This window comes from Pollachius pollachius (genome assembly GCF_949987615.1).
Source record: "Pollachius pollachius genome assembly, chromosome: 3".
Classification (NCBI taxonomy): domain Eukaryota; kingdom Metazoa; phylum Chordata; class Actinopteri; order Gadiformes; family Gadidae; genus Pollachius; species Pollachius pollachius.
The window spans coordinates 48,922,823-48,942,452 of NC_136936.1; the positions used below are offsets into that span (position 1 = coordinate 48,922,823).

At 46.6% G+C, this 19,630-nt stretch overlaps 1 protein-coding gene across 1 annotated transcript in view; it reads left to right on the forward strand.

The window, feature by feature from the left end:
- Window positions 1–420: 420 nt before the first annotated feature.
- rapgef4a (Rap guanine nucleotide exchange factor 4a) overlaps window positions 421–19,630 on the forward strand; it is a 38,333-nt gene continuing 19,123 nt past the window's right edge. The window contains exons 1-7 of the mRNA XM_079733676.1: window positions 421–494; window positions 2,164–2,306; window positions 2,515–2,603; window positions 3,649–3,795; window positions 16,094–16,166; window positions 17,659–17,723; window positions 19,468–19,518. Coding sequence (XP_079589802.1) covers window positions 427–494; window positions 2,164–2,306; window positions 2,515–2,603; window positions 3,649–3,795; window positions 16,094–16,166; window positions 17,659–17,723; window positions 19,468–19,518 — 636 coding nt within the window. The 5' untranslated portion in view covers window positions 421–426. The remainder of the gene's footprint in view (window positions 495–2,163; window positions 2,307–2,514; window positions 2,604–3,648; window positions 3,796–16,093; window positions 16,167–17,658; window positions 17,724–19,467; window positions 19,519–19,630) is intronic.

The window sequence follows — 19,630 nt, forward strand, 5'->3', positions numbered from 1 at the left end:
TGGCGAGAGAGAGAGAGAGAGAGAGAGAGAGAGAGAGAGAGAGAGAGAGAGAGAGAGAGAGAGAGAGAGAGAGAGAGAGAGAGAGAGAGAGAGAGAGAGAGAGAGAGAGAGAGAGAGAGAGAGGCAAAAGAGGGGGAGGGACTTCCAACAAAGGGATATTTGTTTCCGTAAAATCCATTTGTATATTGCATTGGCCTTTGATTGCTCTTCGTAAAAAAAAAAAAAAACTTTTTTCTTCTTGTCTTGCTCTCATTCTCTCTCCGGGACTGTTAACTGGCGTTAACAGCTCATCTGTAGTAAAACCGGAATTTGCGTCACGGTGGACCGGAATAATGTTAAAATCCAGGGTCTTCTCCCAGTCCAGGCGCAAGTCAAGCCCTCCTGCATCCACTGGCACAACGTGTCTCTCCTGTGATCTCTCCGACGATGGTTGCCGCGCACACTTCTTCCCATTCGTCTGCGTCTGCCGGGTGGATCATATGTCTAGATAAGAGGTAAATCCTACACTCAAGCATGACACCTAGTGCATATGTCTCTTGTCACTCATAGTTTTCGTATCATAGGCTACGACACTCGCCATCTAGTCCAGGGAGGATGGTGTGTGATTTATACCTGGAATAATCCTAGTTTCGATGCACCGCGCAGTTTTCTGGGTTAAAATACTTCCTAAACTATGACAAATAGGCTTTAGTGTTTACATGGCCAATATTGAGCCATGATGTGGTTCCCAAGCGTTTGGGAACTCCTTGACGAAGGGACATGCTGCACAGCGGAGTCAGATGGCTGTGGCCACAGTCAGGAGCCCGCACCGTGCATCAGCATCATGTGTGCATATCGCTCTAGTCTGGATCAGGATGTTAAACTGGTTGAAAGGTGTATGTATTACGATGGGAAGTAAATAAAGTACTTTTTGCAATAGTTGATAATACATTGAGGTGCACCTTCATGGGATTATTACCATATTAAGACAAAGGCAGGTAAACCTATAGCCTAAATATTGTCGAAGCAATTTAAAGCCTGTTAGCGATACTGTCTGAAGAATATAACGTTATGACAGTATATATATATATATATATATATATATATATATATATATATATATATATATATATATATATATATATATGTGTGTGTGTGTATATCGAGAGAGAGAGAGAGAGAGAGAGAGTCTGGGTTATATTCATTTGACAAATGTAGTTTTATTAGCCTTGGATTCATTATTTAATTTGATTTTCTCAAAATATTCTCATATTGCTGAGAAGCATAGTGTAAATCCAGTGACTAATCCAGAAGGCTGTGGCTTGTCTGTCAAATCAATCCTCACACCAAAAGGCAGTCAGACTAACGGCTTTATAGCGGGATTTTTTATGTGACCGTTGAATAATCATTATTTAAGAATGTTTTAATTCTCACTGTCGATCCGTTGAATACTCCTCACGTGTCCTTAGGTGTTTTAAACAAGGCCTAATAGGCCCTCTATATGTGTCTTTGTGAGAAAGAAGGGAGGGTCTAGATAAGAGGAATAGCCCTCCCACCGGTTCAAAGTACACCACCTTTAAACATTAGAGGACTGGCCAGGTGTGTTTACACCCTCTGATCCGGCGCTGGAGACTGACGCAGAGGATGATTTGCACCTCTTGACCAAACTAAATACATTTTTAAATGCAGCATTCATATTTAATGTTAACATCCATTCTGGTTTCAATGCAGAAATGCACTAGTGATATATGATGGCATGCCAAGATTGTATATTTCATATTTCCCTGAAATTTTGTTTTTGTTCATCTTATGTAATTGTTTGTGTGACAGACTTTCTTTGGAAAGTGATGAGAGAAAAAACAATATTAACCGCATCTCTCACTAGGGACAGGAATCGGCAGGGACCTCACGATACAATAATCCAACGAGTTCGAAATGCCGATACGATGTTTAAAGCCTATTATGACTCTTTAAAGAAAGAAGACTCACACATGTTTTTCGCTGTCCGCCATGGCATATACAACAGATTGATGCAAATTGCCTATAGGTGAATTCACTGTAGCGCCATCTGCTGGATGGTACCATTAATTAGGCTAATTCGTTTTTTCGAGTCAATCAGACGATAATAATCCCGTTACTCGCATGAATCCCTCGTCCCAAACATCTTCTCCTCCTTCCCTGCAGGCCCACAGAGCGGTCCAGAGAAGATGTGGACGTCATCCTGGCGCGGCTGCGGAACCTCAAGGCCTTTGAGAGGTTCCACCCAAGTGTTCTGCAGCAGATATGTCTGCGGGGGTTCTACGAATACCTGGAGAGAGGCATCACGTGTAGGTGTTCACTCGTAGAGCTGAGCTGTTATGCATGTGCTGTTTTTGAGTGGGTGATGTGATCTACATCTATCTATTTCTGTCTGATTATAACAAAAAACAAGACATTGTTACAAATCTGAGTAAAGCATAAAACCTAAATCATCAAAGCCTCGTTAGGTTGACATATGCATGATGTTTTTTGTGTGTTTATGGGTTATTTCCCCAGTGTATCGCCAGGGAGACATCGGTACCAGTTGGTACGCGGTGCTGTCGGGTTCGTTGGACGTTAAGGTGTCGGAAACAGCGAATCACCAGGTATGACCTAATTTCCCCCGAGGTTTGGGAATCGATAGGGCGACTGCGACTCTTCCTCCCGCCGATCAATAGGTATGATCGATCTTTTAGCCATCCTGTACACGTTTGCAAAGAAAATGCCAATACTGTGCCGTCAGATTCTCCAGTAGACCTTATAATCCCCTGGATATGAGATTTAAAATAAGATGTAAGATAAGGGTGAGCTTTGTGGAGTGTTTATCCCGTCTATACAGTTAGCATTCCCATACCGCCGATCAGCATAATTCCTTCCATAATTCCATAATTTATCTCGATAACAAAAATGCTTAGAGTGACTCTCTCTACCCTTGAAGACCTTGAGAGGGAGGGTTACAACCAAGACCCCTAAGCTCTAGCAGGGCGCGTCACTATGTTGTCAGGGCGGCATGTGGCTCAGGAGGTAGAGCGGGTTTGCTGGTAATCGAAAGGTTGCTAGTTTGATCCCCGGCTGTGCGAAACACCTCACCCTGACTGCTCCCGAGCGCCGGCTTTTGCCTTGCATGCTTCACACTGCCGTCGGTGTGTGAATGTGTGACTGTGTGCATGGGTGGGTGGATGTTGGGAAAAATTGTAAAGCGCTTTGAGTGGCCAATGGTTAGGAAAGCTCTGTATAAATGCAGTCCATTTATCAGCATGTCCTTCTTGGGGGTCCCTGGGTCCTGAAAGATGGAGGGAGGGGCCTTCACCTGGTTCTGACCCTCACCTGGTTCTGGGCACTCACCTGGTTCTGGGCACTCACCTGGTTCTGACCCTCACCTGGTTCTGGGCACTCACCTGGTTCTGACCCTCACCTGGTTCTGGCTCTCACCTGTTTCTGGGCCCTTACCTGGTTCTGGCCCTCACCTGGTTCTGACACTCACCTGGTCCTCACCTCGTTGTGGCCCTCACCTGGTCCTGGCCCTCAACCGGTTCCGGCCCTCACCTGGTTCCGGCCCTCACCTGGTTCCCGGCCCTCACCTGGTTCAGGGCCCTCACCTGGTTCTCGGCCCTCACCTGGTTCCGGCCCTCACCTGGTTCTCTGTCCTAGGATGCGGTCACCATCTGCACGCTGGGTGCCGGGACGGCGTTCGGGGAGTCGGTCCTTGACGACCGGCCGCGCCACGCCACCATCGTCACCCGGGAGACCAGCGAGCTGCTACGCCTCGGACAGACAGACTTCAGGTGTCTGTGGGGGGTGAGTGACAGGCTGATCCTTTATGGGGGGAGGGCTGGGGCAGGCTGTTCCTTTATGAGGGGTGAGTGACAGGCTGTTCCTTTATGAGGGGTGAGTGACAGGCTGTTCCCCTATGGGGGGGTGAGTGACAGGCTGTTCCTTTATGAGGGGTGAGTGACAGGCTGTTCCCCTATGGGGGGGTGAGTGACAGGCTGTTCCTTTATGAGGGGTGAGTGACAGGCTGTTCCTTTATGAGGGGTGAGTGACAGGCTGTTCCCCTATGGGGGGGTGAGTGACAGGCTGTTCCTTTATGAGGGGTGAGTGACAGGCTGTTCCTTTATGGGGGGTGAGTGACAGGCTGTTACCCTATGGGGGGGTGAATGACAGGCTGTTTCTTTATGAGGGGTGAGTGACAGGCTGTTCCTTTATGAGGGGTGAGTGACAGGCTGTTCCCCTATGGGGGGGTGAGTGACAGGCTGTTCCTTTATGAGGGGTGAGTGACAGGCTGTTCCTTTATGGGGGGTGAGTGACAGGCTGTTACCCTATGGGGGGGTGAATGACAGGCTGTTTCTTTATGAGGGGTGAGTGACAGGCTGTTCCTTTATGAGGGGTGAGTGACAGGCTGTTACCCTATGGGGGGGTGAATGACAGGCTGTTCCTTTATGAGGGGTGAGTGACAGGCTGTTCCTTTGTTGGGAGTGAGTGACAGGCTGTTCCTCTGTCGGGGTGGGTGGGTGGGGGGGGGGGCTGAGTGACAGGCTGATCACTTTTGGCTTCAGGCCTGAACAGACACGCCCAACAGGCCACGCTCACACTGATGCTACATTAAAACTACTTTGGCTAAAGCTTAAAAAACAAATTGGAGCAAATTTGGTTTGGGCTGTAACCATGGCGATAAGAACTCCCCCTTCTTAGAACTCTCAGACCAAAGCACATTTTCTTTGAATGCTATAGCGTTCATATTTCGGCTGAAACATGGGTTTGGGCTTCGAAAGTTTCCTATATGATTTGCTTTTCTTTACCAAAATGTTTTTTGCATGCAAATAGCCTAGTTCACAATGTATACATTATGAAACGCATTAGGGATAATTATACATTCACGGTAATAGAATTATGGATAATTGACAGAGGAAATACAGATATTTATATAACTTACAGTGTCTTAACAACCTGAGAGCAATGCGTAAATTGTACAGTGTGTAATACTGTGTCCTGTTGGTCTTTATTATTCATACCCCTGTGGTTTCAGCTCTGCTGAGAGTGCTGTTTAACTCACTGTGGTCAGTCAGCGCTTTAAACCTTATTGTATTATTGATTATGGGTTGTAAGTGTAACCAAGAAGCCGGGCTGTGCGGAAGGGGCCTTGTTAACTAAAGTCTGAACTCTTTAGTTAACTTTATATTTTCTGCATGACATTTCGCTGGCTCCTGCCAGCATGAGCCGGCATGCTCCACTAGATGGTGCTGCAGGGTCACAAAATACATATTTTTATTGACGGAACTCTTTATAACGTTAATGATGATAATAATGATTTAAGGCGTATACAAGTACATATAAACAACATTTCAATTGGAAATTCCAAATCTAACTCGTTTTTTTGCAACCATTTTGAAGATGGAAACACAGAGGTACCATCTAAGCTCATCTGATTGTGGGCGTGGCATTTTTTGAAACTCAAAATGTAAAACTGGTAATAAACCTGGTACTTACCTGAGCCATGTGCGTATGAAAACATTAACACTACTACAGTGTTTTACGATTAACGGATGCAGAGATCAGCATCAACCAACGTCCGGGCCACAAACCCGTGACTTGAGTTGTAAGTCACGCTGGTAAAGAGCCGCTCTCGCTGTTTTACTGCTGCAGCCTTTGAGCAGGGCTGTCCTCCTATATCAGGAGGTCTGGTTCCGGTGCGCCCCAGGGTGTGCCGAGGAGGGGGTCTCTGGCCTGTGTCTGTGTCTCAATACCGGCCCGGTCTTTATATCAGATCAGGGCTCAGGATAACTCTGACATTACGGTTCTCTTACGACTATTTGGGGTTCTCTTTCTTGTTTTATTTACCCTTTTTTATATGAATATATATTTTTTAATTCTGCTTTATTTAATATATATTTTTGCGAAAACTTTTAGTCCAATCTATGGTACTCGTATTTTGGTTATATTAACCATGTAGATATTTATATTTCTATATTTTCTTTCTTAGAACATTTGTTCACTTGAATCTGGCGGTAAATTCCTTCCAAGTGTTGTGAATGCAACAGAATAACGATCACAGGTCTCTCTCTCTCCTCTTTCTTCGTCAATTAGTGTTTCTATTGGACAACTGTCCTTCATTAATGTATAGGCTACAAGTCAGGGCGTTTAAAAACGGCTGGTGTTCATCTCCTCTTTGCTGTCTGTGAGCTGCGTTAACTCCTCCGGAAGTATTGTCTATAATTCACACCACGACATTGACTTTGTTGTTTACGCGACTATGGGGCAGGCCTCTACCGATGATACTCTGAGGACCGGGTCCATCCACCAATCAGTGCGTCCGCCTCGGCTGTTGTTATACTCGGCTCATGAAACACAACGTATCCCGGCTGCAGTCTGTACTGAAACAGACTGATTTACCCGCTTCCCTGTCACATTATGGCCGCAATGATGACGGCGACGGCTGGATGTTGAAGGCGGTGGTTGTTATGTGAAGAGATTGACGCGTCATCACACTTCTTACCAGCTGTGTTAATGATTCATGATTTGAATATTTAAAACACTGAAAATATCCAGAATATTTATTGACTGTTTGGAGGACCGGTCGTAACGTGGGGGTTATAGTGAAGGTTTGGAGTCTGGGTTTAGAGTCTGGGTTTAGAGTCTGGGTTTAGAGTCTGGGTTTGGAGTCTGGGTTTGGAGTCTGGGTTTAGAGTCTGGGTTTACAGTCTTGGTTTAGAGTTTGGGTTTAGAGTCTGGGTTTAGAGTCTGGGTTTAGAGTCTGGATTCAGAGTCTGGGTTTAGAGTCTGGGTTCAGAGTCTGGGTTCAGAGTCTGGATTCAGAGTCTGGGTTTAGAGTCGTGGTTTGGAGTCTGGATTCAGAGTCGTGGTTTAGAGTCTGGGTTTAGAGTCTGGGTTTAGAGTCGGGGTTTGAAGTCGTGGTTTAGAGTCTGGGTTCAGAGTCTGGATTCAGAGTCTGGGTTTAGAGTCTGGATTCAGAGTCTGGGTTTAGAGTCTGGGTTTAGAGTCTGGGTTTAGAGTCTGGGTTTAGAGTCTCGGTTTAGACTTGGGGTTCAGAGCTGAGGCTGAGCTTTGGACACAGTCTGAACGTGGGGTACACCGTCCTACACCTCCTGCACCTCCATTTCCTGGAGGAGGAAAGCAAAGTCCTCCTACAGAGGAGGAAGACTGTTTGGAACCACCGGGCCTGGGCAACCCAGACAGCATGGATCTCTTTTTAATGATGACGAGAGGATTATTCACTTCACACTCATATTTCCCCACACACATTTTAATCTCCAGCTCAAAGACTTCAGAAAGGTTTCATGGGCTATGCCCACAAACACACTTTCATATGTGGAACTTTTTTTTATGTTATTCTTCCGCAGTCTTTTATGGGTTTTAACACAGAGATAACAGGCATAACTTTATCATTTATTGTGCTCTCAGGCATTGCATACGTAACTGGCGCGGAGACACAATGTGTGGGAAGCCATTAAAACATCTCTATACTCCATAGTCATAAAAACATCTCTCTATAGATACCGAGACATTTTAATGACTCTTTATGCATACATATTTTATGTTTTATTCCCAACCTATCAGACCCTTACATTTCCTATCTGTCCATGACTGCTCACAAATGACTCTGGTCCGTGAATGCTTGCATAACAAATCTACTCACACGCACAAGCACATGCGCGCACACACGCACGCACACGCACGCACACGCACACACAAACTCAGATCTCCTCATCATATCTTTGTTTCCTGTGTCTGGCTGCTGCTAAGATGGAGACTCCCGGGGAGGAGAGCTGTTGCAATCACACACACACACACACACACACACACACACACACACACCCACACACACACGAACACACACACACCCACACACACACACACACACACACAGGCAGTCAGTTGTTTAACCCTTTTATTTTATGTTGGGTTCCCCGTTTACATTTTGGTCTACCTTGTTCTTGTTTTAGGGAATAAAACCCCTCCACACTCGTGTGTCTCTCATGGCGGATTGGTCTCCCCTGACAACTCCAAAACACAAACAACCGCGTCCCTCAAAGGTCACGTCAGCGCAGTGACTGCAAGTGTGAGGGGACGTTACCCCTTTACTGCGGCAGGTTGTTCAGAGGCAGGGCGCTGGCGAAAGGGCGGGCTTACAGAGCAACGCTGGAGCTCTCTCCCGGTGGTGTGTGTTCCAGCTGGAGGTCTGCCCGCTGACCGGTTGGGGTGGAGGGGTGATGTGAGGGAGGAGGAGGAGTTGGATGAGGAGGAGGAGGGGGAGGAGGAGGAGGAGGAGGAGGAGGGGTATGAGGAGGAGGAGGAGGAGGAAGAGGAGGAGGTGGATGAGGAGGAGGAGGAGGTGTATGAGGAAGAGGAGGAGGTGGATGAGGAGGAGGAGGTGTATGAGGAGGAGGAGGGTGAGGTGTATGAGGAGGTGTATGAGGAGGAGGAGGGGGTGTATATGGAGGAGGAGGAGGGGTGATGTGAGGGAAGAGGAGGAGGTGTATGAGGAGGAGGACGAGGTGTATGAGGAAGAGGATGGAGAGGAGGTGTATGAGGAGGAGGAGGAGGTGTATGAGGAGGAGGAGGAGGTGTATGAGGAGGAGGAGGAGGAGGAGGAGGTGTATGAGGAGGAGGAGGTGTATGAGGAAGAGGAGGTGGTGGATGAGGAGGAGGAGGTGGATGAGGAGGTGGAGGTGGAGGAGGAGGAGGAGGAGGAGGGGGAAGTGTATGAGGAGGAGGGGGAGGTGCATGAGGAAGAGGAGGAGGTGTATGAGGAGGAGGAGAAGGTGTATGAGGTGGAGGAGGGGGAGGAGGTGTATGAGGAGGTGGGTGGGGAGGAGGAGGAGGAGGAGGTGTAGGAGGAGGAGGAGGGGGAGGAGGTGTAGGAGGAGGTGGGTGGGGAGGAGGAGGAGGAGGAGGTGTAGGAGGAGGGGGTCCTGCAGGCTCCCTGATGGGCAGTCAGTAGAGAGAGCCGATGAACAGGAAGTGGCAGAGACTCAGTGTGTGGCCTCTAGGGTCTGAGCATGTGTGTAAATGTGTGTGTGTGTGTGTGTGTGTGTGTGTGTGTGTGTGTGTGTGTGTGTGTGTGTGTGTGTGTGTGTGTGTGTGTGTGCGTGTGCGTGTGTGTGTGTGTGTGTGTGACTAGGGAGGGGGGGTCCTTCATAATTCTAGAGCTATAGGCAAAAGCGAGCCAGATTCCTTCCCAGTGCACAGCGGATACACACACGCACACACACACACACACACACACACACACACACACACACACACACACACACACACACACACACACACAAACACATAAATGCACACGCGTGGATGCACACATAAACACACACACACGCAGGGGAAGAGTAGCAAGATTAGCATCAACAGTGCTGCTGTTTATTTCCTTATCTATTACTCAGAAGTCTGGAATGTAGCCAGAAGAGGAAAGGAAAATATAAACTGGTCAATGAACAAATTGCCGTAACACTTTATTAATACCTGTACGCACAGCGTTTAGCATTTAGGAGCTCCATAATGTCATGAACTAATGCCAGTGAGTGTACTGAACATTGTTTCATGGTTAGGCCTCCTGTAGTCAAGTGGACTGCGCTGTGATTCAATCAATGATGTCGTAATTACATCACTTAGAAAAAGAGTTCAATGTGATCCGTTGCATTATCCGTGAAGCTCAAGATAGATGGCTTTCCATGGGAACACGCCAACATATTCCTGGAGGACAGAGCACAAACGCAGTGCGTGTACATTAGCCACCATGTTGTGTCAAGATATCTTATATCTTCCACAGTGTTTCTCAGAATATCTCCATACACAAGACATCCAATTCGTCTCATTGGCGACACCAGGTGATACGCAGACAGTTGTAACACGAAGCAGAGAATGTGTGAATGATGCATATTTAAGTTATGTCAATTCTTACAGTAGCAGACCATTCTAAAACAATTCTGCGACGGAAGTCTTTGTCAAACGACTGTCATTTCATTTTTATTTTTGTGCACGTTTACAAAAAAAATCCATGCCTCAAAACAGAGTGAGGGGTCATGTTTAAAGCACATGCATTTCCCTCTCCCGAGCACAAGCTGTGGTTTCTATGTGCCATTAGTTCCCTTTGCGTTCTGGTAATCAGGGCGTTTGTTGGGTTCCCAAGCAGCTGGGCTGTGTGCTGCTGAGTGGCGGAGGACTGGAGGGATTCAGATCCACATTGATCCACACCTGCTCCCCCCCCCGATCCCTGGCCCAGTGCCGTGTTTTCCACGGTACCTCGTGCCCTTTCAACATGGCGTCCCACCGGGCGCATAATCTACTCGATGGATTAGTTACGTCAAGTCGTACGGATCCTTACCTGAGATCTGAATTTAAAAAATGCGTCTGTAATTCATCGTGTATGAATGTATGAAAAGAAAAAGGATTGCTACGATTTAAAAGCTTCCTAATACTGATTCATATGAGGTAAAAAAGTACGAGAGACTGTATTGCAGAGAAAATAATTCTGCCAAAGAGAGGGTCCATGGCAATGTGTTACGGTGATATCACCATCAAAGTGGATTCCCCTCACATGAACAGGGGCTAGGCTACTGTTTCCCTGCGTGTCAACGGAGACGGCTAACTCAAAGCTAACCCAGTTTACTCCCCTTCTGGATGCATAATGTTTTGAATTTTGAATCAAACAACGTCTGAATCTGTGTAAGACAGGCAGATATCCCTGCATATCCCTTTAAGGACACGACGAGTTTAGAACGCAGCTGTCCTGTGAGTCTGTGATCACTAACAAGGTCAGAGATAAAAGGGCCTCGGCAGAGGGGAGAGGCTTAATGTGAACGGAGGCAGGAGCCCTGGTCCTCACATACCTAACGCCACATCATACATGTAATGCAACAGCACATAGAGATGTAACACCACATCATATATGTAGCGCCACGTCAAATGCAACAGCACGGGCAGATGTCACGCCAACTCACATACAGATGTAACGGGACATCACATGCGTAATGCAACATCACATTCAGATGTAACATGAGGTCACATGCAGATGTAACGCCACATCATACATGTAATGCAACATCACTTACAGATGTAACGCCACGTCACATACAACAGCACATACAAATGTAACGCCACTCCACATGCTACATACATATGTAACGTCACATCACATACAGATGTAACGGCACATCACGTGCAACAGCACATACTGTACATGTGTAACGTCACATCACATGCAGACCACATACGCCAGGTCACACACGTTACAACACACAGGGGCGTTGGACTAAGAGGAAATGGAAACGGATGGGTAAAAGTGGTCTGGTAGATACTGTTCAGGTAAAATATTGAAGTAAAGAGTCATATTTGTATTTTATGGAGAGAGAGATAGAGAGGGTGATGAGAGGGTGATGAGAGAGAGAGAGAGAGAGAGGGTGATGAGAGAGAGAGAGAGAGAGAGGGTGATGCGAGAGAGAGAGAGAGAGAGAGAGAGAGAGAGAGAGAGAGAGAGAGAGAGAGAGGGTGATGAGAGAGAGAGAGAGAGAGAGAGGGTGATGCGAGAGAGAGAGAGAGAGAGAGAGAGAGAGAGAGAGAGAGAGAGATGGTGATGAGAGAGAGAGAGAGAGAGAGAGAGAGAGAGAGGTAGAAAGACCTGGTGGGGCAGCAAAAGAGAGGGAGACAGAAATAAGCAAAGAGCAGTAAAGAGAGGTAGAGAAAGATAAAGAAAAGGAGAGCAAGAGAGGTAGAGAGATATAGATAGTGTGAGTGGAGAGAGAGAGAGAGAGAGAGAAAATGAGCGCAAGAGAGTTAGGGCGAGCGGGACAGAGAGTAGGGAGGGAGAAATAGAGAGAGAGAGAGACAAACAGAGTTTGAGAGTGTGGAGAAAGAGAGGGAGAGCCAGAGAGAGAGGGACAGAGAGTGAAGAGAGAGAGAGAGAGAGAGAGAGAGAGAGAGGTAGAGAGTGTAAAGAGGGAGATAAAGAGAGAGCAGTAGAGAGGGAGAGCCAGAGAGAGAGAGAGAGGTAGAGAGTGTAAAGAGGGAGATAAAGAGAGAGCAGTAGAGAGGGAGAGCCAGAGAGAGAGAGAGAGGGAGAGAGGGCGGTGGGAGGGAGTAATCGCCTAGCAACCATGGCTGGGAGGAAGTGAGCCGGGGACTGGCCCTCCGCCGGCCTCCGTGTGTCAGTCTGCTCTCTCTGGCCTGACAGCAGCATGGAGGCAGGGGCCACAGCGCAGCCCGCCGCACCCTAGACCCCCAGGGGCCCCACCACAGCCAGTCGCACGCCAGACCCCCAGGAGGATCTAAGGGGTCAGGAACGCACGTTGAACTCCCAGTTGGACCTGGTCGGGACGTCAGGACCGCGTGCTAGACCCCAGGTGGGCCGAGAGGTCAGGACTGTACGGTAGAACCCCCAGGGTGGGGGGGTCGCCAACCCCTGGACAGAGGAGGTGTGGGGGACCAGACCGGTTGGCGGTAGACCTGGACGAGGGGCCTCGGCTAACGGCAGCGCGCGGTAAGGCAGGCATGGTCAAACTCGTCAACATTGCAATGTTTCTTCTTTTTCTTCTCACACCAGGGGTGAAATGGCGACCAGATTACAAACAGTTTCAGCTTTGAATTCGTGGAAATAAGTGAAGAGTAACGTATAGCGTAACATAACATGTAGCCTGAAATGACGACGGCTGTTTTGAATTGAATAGCGGAAAAGAAACGCTTCTTAAAATCGTGCGCGTATCCGTCTCGGACCTCCGGATACGTCCCGTCAACGCGGCAGTCGTGTGAGTCTGTCGGAGAACGTGGAGAACGTGCGCGCGTTGCGTAATCCGGGTGAATAATTCAACACACACAAGTGTGCATCCATGCAGAGGGCCGCTCCGAGGGAGGGGAGGCGTGCATAAGCATGGCCCCCCCCGGAGGAGAGGGGGACCAGGGCACACGCGACCAGGTCTGGACGTGTGTGTGTGTGTGTGTGTGTGTGTGTGTGTGTGTGTGTGTGTGCGCGGTCCGGGACCCTGAGCTAGGAGTAGGTCTAAGGGGGGCTGAGGCGGAGAGGCGAGGTCAGGGTCTGGACTCTAGATGGACAGCAGGACAGGGGGTGGGGGGGGGTATGTATCGCGTTGTGTTTGGTGCATGTCCAGAGGAATCTGTCCTGGGCTGTAGTTTGTTTCATTATTTATGGTTAGTGAGTTATAGCTGGTTTAGTGTAAATATAGCATGGAGTTGTTCTCTTGTGCATGCTAACTATCAGCCGGTTCGGGTCCGCTGTGTTAATCGCAGCCAGCGGAAGCAGGGGGACAGTCATGGTTAAAGTCTGTTTTTTACTTGGATGATGAATGCTTTCCTGTTGAAAAAGGTGTGTATCTGTCTTATCTTTAATTAGGATGGCTTCCCTCTTTGAATGCCCATGTGTCCATATATTTCGGTGTACTTCAGTTGATTTTGAAAACTAACATAACTTAAATTGCTAATGTATTACTTAAAATTAAATATATGTTTGACTTTTCCTGTTTCATATGCTGTTCATCCATAGTTATGCCTTGATATAATGCAAGGAAATACTTGATCTACGAAGTAACTTTTATGGATCTGAATTTCAAATGTATTTGGAAAGAATGTTGAGGATTTGCGTTAAAGTATGTTTTAAAATAGTTTGCATCCCATTCCTAGCTCCATTAAGATTTGATTTACCATAGATTTGAACAAGGTCCTAAAACAGTATTAACGCGTGTTGGCTGCAGCAGTTCCTTGAAAGTTCTGACGGTTTCTTGGACTGATGCATAGTGTTGCGGTACTTAACAATCCCATTAAAACCGTTTCATGCCTTGCCCCTTGTGTGGAGAGCAGGCAATGATCATCATAGATCTATTATTACCATTATAATTCCATAAACTACCATTGAGCACATAATACGCAGCTGTAATCAGGCCAAATTCCTTCTTGGCGCTCTGCCTCTGACGGCTGATGATAAAAAGGAACAGCATTAAAACGGTTTATGTTTTATTGTAGTTGTTGTGTTTTATGTAGAAGGTCAGGGTGCTGGTGGAATACTAATGTTATGTAACTGTCTACCAAAAGTCTTAATGTTTATGTTCCCGTCGGCGTAGCCGTGACGTAATGCATTGTCCAAATAAAGTCCATTCTTGTGGCCGGGAGGCAGGAAGGAAGGAGGATAAACTCATATTAAGATACATCATCTTTATGGATTCCTGAAGAAGATGAACTACGTCCTGACCTCCGCATCGGAAACAATACAATACAAGTGTGCTATTGTATCAGGCTGATGGATTTTACTTTAACTTTGAGTCATAGTCCTTATGAATTATTGGTACTAAGGGAAAATTAAGATATGTTACACATAGTGAAACCTGCAATGTTAGACAAAGTTAAAAACAAAGTCAGTCAAATGTCAAAATTGTTTCCCATTTTCATTGGTGGAAAGCCTCCTACTCTATTCTTGTGAAGCGACGCCACCGAACTCTAACATGCTTGGCTAGTCGTTTTTCTGTTGCCGTGTGCGATTGTTTTGCGCAACATTCCCTCTTCCCCGACTCCCAAGCAGGAGTCACAGCGAGTGCGGCGCGGGCTGCGACGTCATCGCTAGCAAAATAAACACCGAGTGGTTTTTACGCACCCTGCAATACTCTTAATCCCCCGCTAATCCAATCTTAAAACGACATCCCCACCCTAGCTGCTGCCGCCTCCACCCAAACCAGCCAGCGGGCCACTCCTCCCTCTCAAGCTCCCAGTGGACCCAGTACTGTCCCTCACCACCAGTTCAAAGTGGTTCTCTGGCCACACGAGGTGTCGCTCCATTAGCTTCCTCTTCTGTCCCGCCAACGTCATCGGGTGCTTCTTAAGTCCACTGAAAGAAGCCGCTCACCCTACCCCCCCCCCGTATTTCACTGTATTTCTCTTTGGATAAAACGTGTTTGCTAAATTATGTTAATAGAATTTTGTTTCTAGGCTGATGAAGGCCATTGTGGATCTGGAATGGTGATGTTTATCTCGGTTCGGATATTCCCAAGTCGATTTCACAGCTTTAATGAAGATTAGGGAGAAAGCATTTTTTTCTTTTTAATGAGGTCATTATAGGATTTTAAATGGCTTCTGTAGGAGGGTAGAGAGGGGAGAGGGGAGAGGAGAGGGGATTCTGATGTTCTTAATGCGGTTAAGCGACCTCGGAGGTTAGAATTTAATTCAAAGCGCGACCTCTGAGAGCACTTTGTCATAATGTATCAGATGACTCCCGATTCCTGCCTTTCAGCGGGTCTCTGGCGACCTTGTTGAGAGCTCTGCTGCCAAGCGGACCACAATAAGCTATTCTATCGGAGCTCGTTCAGAGGGCTCACACTGTACTCTTCACCTCTATATGTAACCTGCAGTCCGGTTGACCCCAGCTTCATTACATCCATCAAATGCCTCCAATGACACAGACGTAACTGTTACACTGTACTCATATTACTTCAAGTACTTATATTGTTATACTTTAATAGGGTGAAGTAAGACAGGTGCATGGAATATACAAAGCCTCGAGCTACTTAATTATACTATTGTTTGCTGAACTGCAAACAATTTGACTGCATACTGCAAACTGCATTTGACCCGTCTCTGATATGATCGCTTCTGGGCTGTCACAAAGAGAAAGACGTGACATTTATACGAACAAATGGGCAGAGGGAAATGCGTATTACATAATACGCAGGGCCCAGTGGCTTTGAGAGTTCCTTACAGCCACTGTTATGCCCTGATTAATCTGCCTGTGACTGCAGCTCTGGCAGCCTGACGACTACGCCGCGCTCTTACTCTGAAGCACACAGACCGTGCAAAACATGGCTCGTATTCTGCATGTCTGCACACACACACAAACACACACACACACACACACACACACACACACACACACACACACACACACACACACACACACACACACACACACACACACACACACACACACACAGGTCATTCGTTTGTCATCTTAACTTTAACTTCCACGCTGATGATGTCGCCCAACGTAGTATTTTTGCCTTACGAGACGATAGACAATGTACGACGGAAGGAATGTGACTATTGTTTTTGACGGCGATGTTGACTGTGGTGTTTCCTGCCTTCACAGAATTATCACCAGTACATGGCCGGCCTGCTGCCCCCGCCTTACGGTGTCATGGAAAACAGCCGCAGTAGCGATCGTAAGTCTGCTGTGGAAGAAACAACACATTTCCATCATTTTATTACATTTACATTTACATTTAGGGCATTTAGCAGACGCCTTTTATCCAAAGCGACTTACAATAAGTGCATTTGTTACAATAAGTACATTTGTCATAAGAAGTGAAACAATATATCGCTGTCGGTACAGTAAAGATGTTCATAGAACCAAGTGCAAGTATTACAATCACTAGGCTAACCCATTCCCTGTGTAAAGCAATGATAGCAGCTACTGTAGATGCTACACAATTAAGTACCTTGAATAACTGCAATGTACAAGTGCCAGGACGTACAACATTCAATGGTGGCTGTGCATTGGTTTCTATGCAGAGCCGAGGTGAACTCTGAACAGGTGAGTTTTATGTACATTAACATGTACATTTACATTTAGGGCATTTAGCAGACGCTTTTATCCAAAGCGACTTACAATAAGTACATTTGTCAGAAGGAAGAGAATTAATATATCGTTGTCAGTACAGTAACAATGTTCATAGGTCCAAGTGCCAAGCACTTATAATGTTAGGTTAACCCATTCTCCGTATGCAACAAAGATAGCTAGGATAAGACACTACACGATGCTAAGTACCACTTTTAAGTGCAAGGATGTACAACTTACAATATGTGCGTACATTAAGTGCCAGTGTCCTAATGTGTCCTTCGATTGCCCTGTTTTGTAGAAATGGGAAATCTTTACATTATCCGAATTTTCTCAATAGCAACTGGTTAAATATCCCACTTGCATCAAGTAATGTGAAATTTTAGTGAAAATCAAAACAGGTTAAGTGCAATTTTCTCTTCATCAGAGTACCATAGGTCCCCGATGAGACTTATCATACTTAATAAAACACAACAAACCGCCCTTACATCGAATCAAAGTCTTTCTCTATAATCAGTAAATCAGCATCAGTCAGCTACTCGGCTACGCTCGCTAAATAACCTTTGTAAAGTAGGCGGATACACGCCCACCTTTCCTGTCATTTGGGGTTTCGCTCTTTGTTTTGCTGTTATCGGCAAACTACAAGTCCAGTCTAAGAATAGCAGGGCACCCCCCCCCCCCGGTCTCCCTTTGGCCCGAGCAGGCTTGGCTGGGCACAAGGCTTGGTGCTACAGGGCTCGGAGCCATAAGTACTCATCTCTCCAGACCCTGCCGTGTCGCAGCTGAATACGAACGCAGTATGAGCGTAATAATGCTGTTTCATAATCCGCTCTTTGGATTAACAATTGAGCATTTGGTTAACAAGTTGAAGAGCGAACCATGCATGCGAAATGTGTTACTCATTGTGCGTCTGTCCGTGTAATTCCCTCGCACACAAGCAGGTCTCTTTTTTTGCTTAAAATGACTACACGCATTAAGATTTATTTAGTCATTATCCGTTCCCGCAGTATTAAGTACCCAGGTATTTTAATGATTTCGCTTCATCGATTCTTAGGGGTTCATTGATGTGATGGATTCTCGTATTTTTCCTCGTTCAGAAACGCCGGACAAAGAGAACATCAGCAACAACACCGCAGGGCCACTCGCCAAACATCTGAATAAGGTAATCCCTCACGAGTCACCACGGCCTCGCTTTCGCACCACTTTATTCACCACTTATTCATGATCCAATCAGCAGCCTTCATGGGGGGGCATGTGGCTCAGGAGGTAGAGCAGGTGCACTGGAAGGTTGCTAGTTCGATCGCCGGCTCCTCCGGGCCGAGTGCCGAGGTGTCCCTGAGCGAGACTTGATACCCTAACTGCTCCCGATGAGCTGGCTGTCGCCCTGCATGGTTGTCACCGCCGTCGGTGTGTGAATGTGTGTATGAACGGGTGAATGTTATGCAATATTGTAAAGCGCTTTGAGCGGCAACAGGTTAGAAAAGCGCCGTGCAAATGCAGTCCATTTAACACAGCCGTCGGTGCGGTCCATCCGTCAGCGTGTCAGATCGGACCAGGCCTCTGACATGTTTGTTTGGCCGTGGGGTTAGCTCTGGGAGTCTAAATATAATAATGGAGGTCCTGCTTCCCGGTCGCACTTCTTCCTGTTCCAGCTCGGCCTGGCACTCGTTTCCCGCTCAAATGATAACACGGAGACCTCTCCGCTGATTTATGAACAGTTGTGCATTGTGTCTTCAGGGCGAGAGAGAGAGCGAGAGAGAGAGAGACTGCCTGCTCACTCTTGTTTTCTCCTCTCTTTTCCCTTTGATTTTTTCTCTTTCCCACTCTCTCTCTTGGTTTTCTGTCTCCCATACTCCCACTCTCTCCCAACCTTTTCCGTTTTCCTCCTTGTTTATGTCCCTCTCTTTGTATCTATTTATCACTTTTTAATCTCTCTCTTTTTAATCCTTTCTTCGTCATGCTTTTCTCTCTCTCTCTCTCTCTCTCTCTCTCTCTCTCTCTCTCTCCCCTCTATCTCTTGCCATACTATGAATCATATCTACTTTAATCTCTGTGTTCAGCTTGACTCACCGTTACATAAGTACATATGTCAACATTTGTAATCATTTAAAGCCCTTTTATGTCTTGCCTTTAAAAATAAAACAAATCTGGGCTTATTTACCGTTGTAGAAACAACAATGTCAATAAATAATGCTAAAGCTGTACTTAAAGGAATCGCAGAGCACATATGTGAGCAGTAGCCGTGTTTACTGGAGCATGAATTGGCATTTTAAATGTCACTGCCCACCCACCCACACACACACATGCTCACACACACACACACACACACACACACACACACACACACTGCCTTGCACGCATACACACACACACACACAAGCGCGCATAGGCACAGGCACACACACACTTCCATTCACAGACATACACAGACATACACACACACACACACACACACACACATTAACACTCACAGCCTTCACCACACTCATCCTTTGTGAAAACACTAACCCTAATGTAAACAACAACAACAACTGCAGTGAGACTACAGTCCCCTGATGGGAACAGCGTTTCCCATCACAATTTGGCAAAAATATTTCTAATTCGATAGTTGAAAATGGTAATCCTGGTGTCTGAGTAGGAGAGAGATGCCCAGTACTGTTGATTTATGTTGACCCGACAGGCAATGAGCATTCATCCTAACGTGATCCCAAACCAATCAAACGCTTCCCAACCGGGGTCGGGAATGTGTCCTCGCTACAACTTTAACACAAAATCCAGATCCAGTTTTGACTCCACTTGTCCAAATCTTTGATTTAGATTGTGACTTTTTTTAGATTGTGGAAAAAGATTTTTCCTTTCCTTTTTCATACTATGATTTAACTCTTTTCTTTTGTCATGTTTTCCAGAAGCCACTCATTCAAAGTCCAGCCAAAGCCCATCCTATATCAGTTTCCCAGGTATTGCAACATCCCGTCCCCACCAGCAGAGGGCAGTGTTGGCCCTCTCTGCTTTCCATCACACCACACATCATCTACAGCATGCTTTTCAAACAAAACCTTATTGACGCTA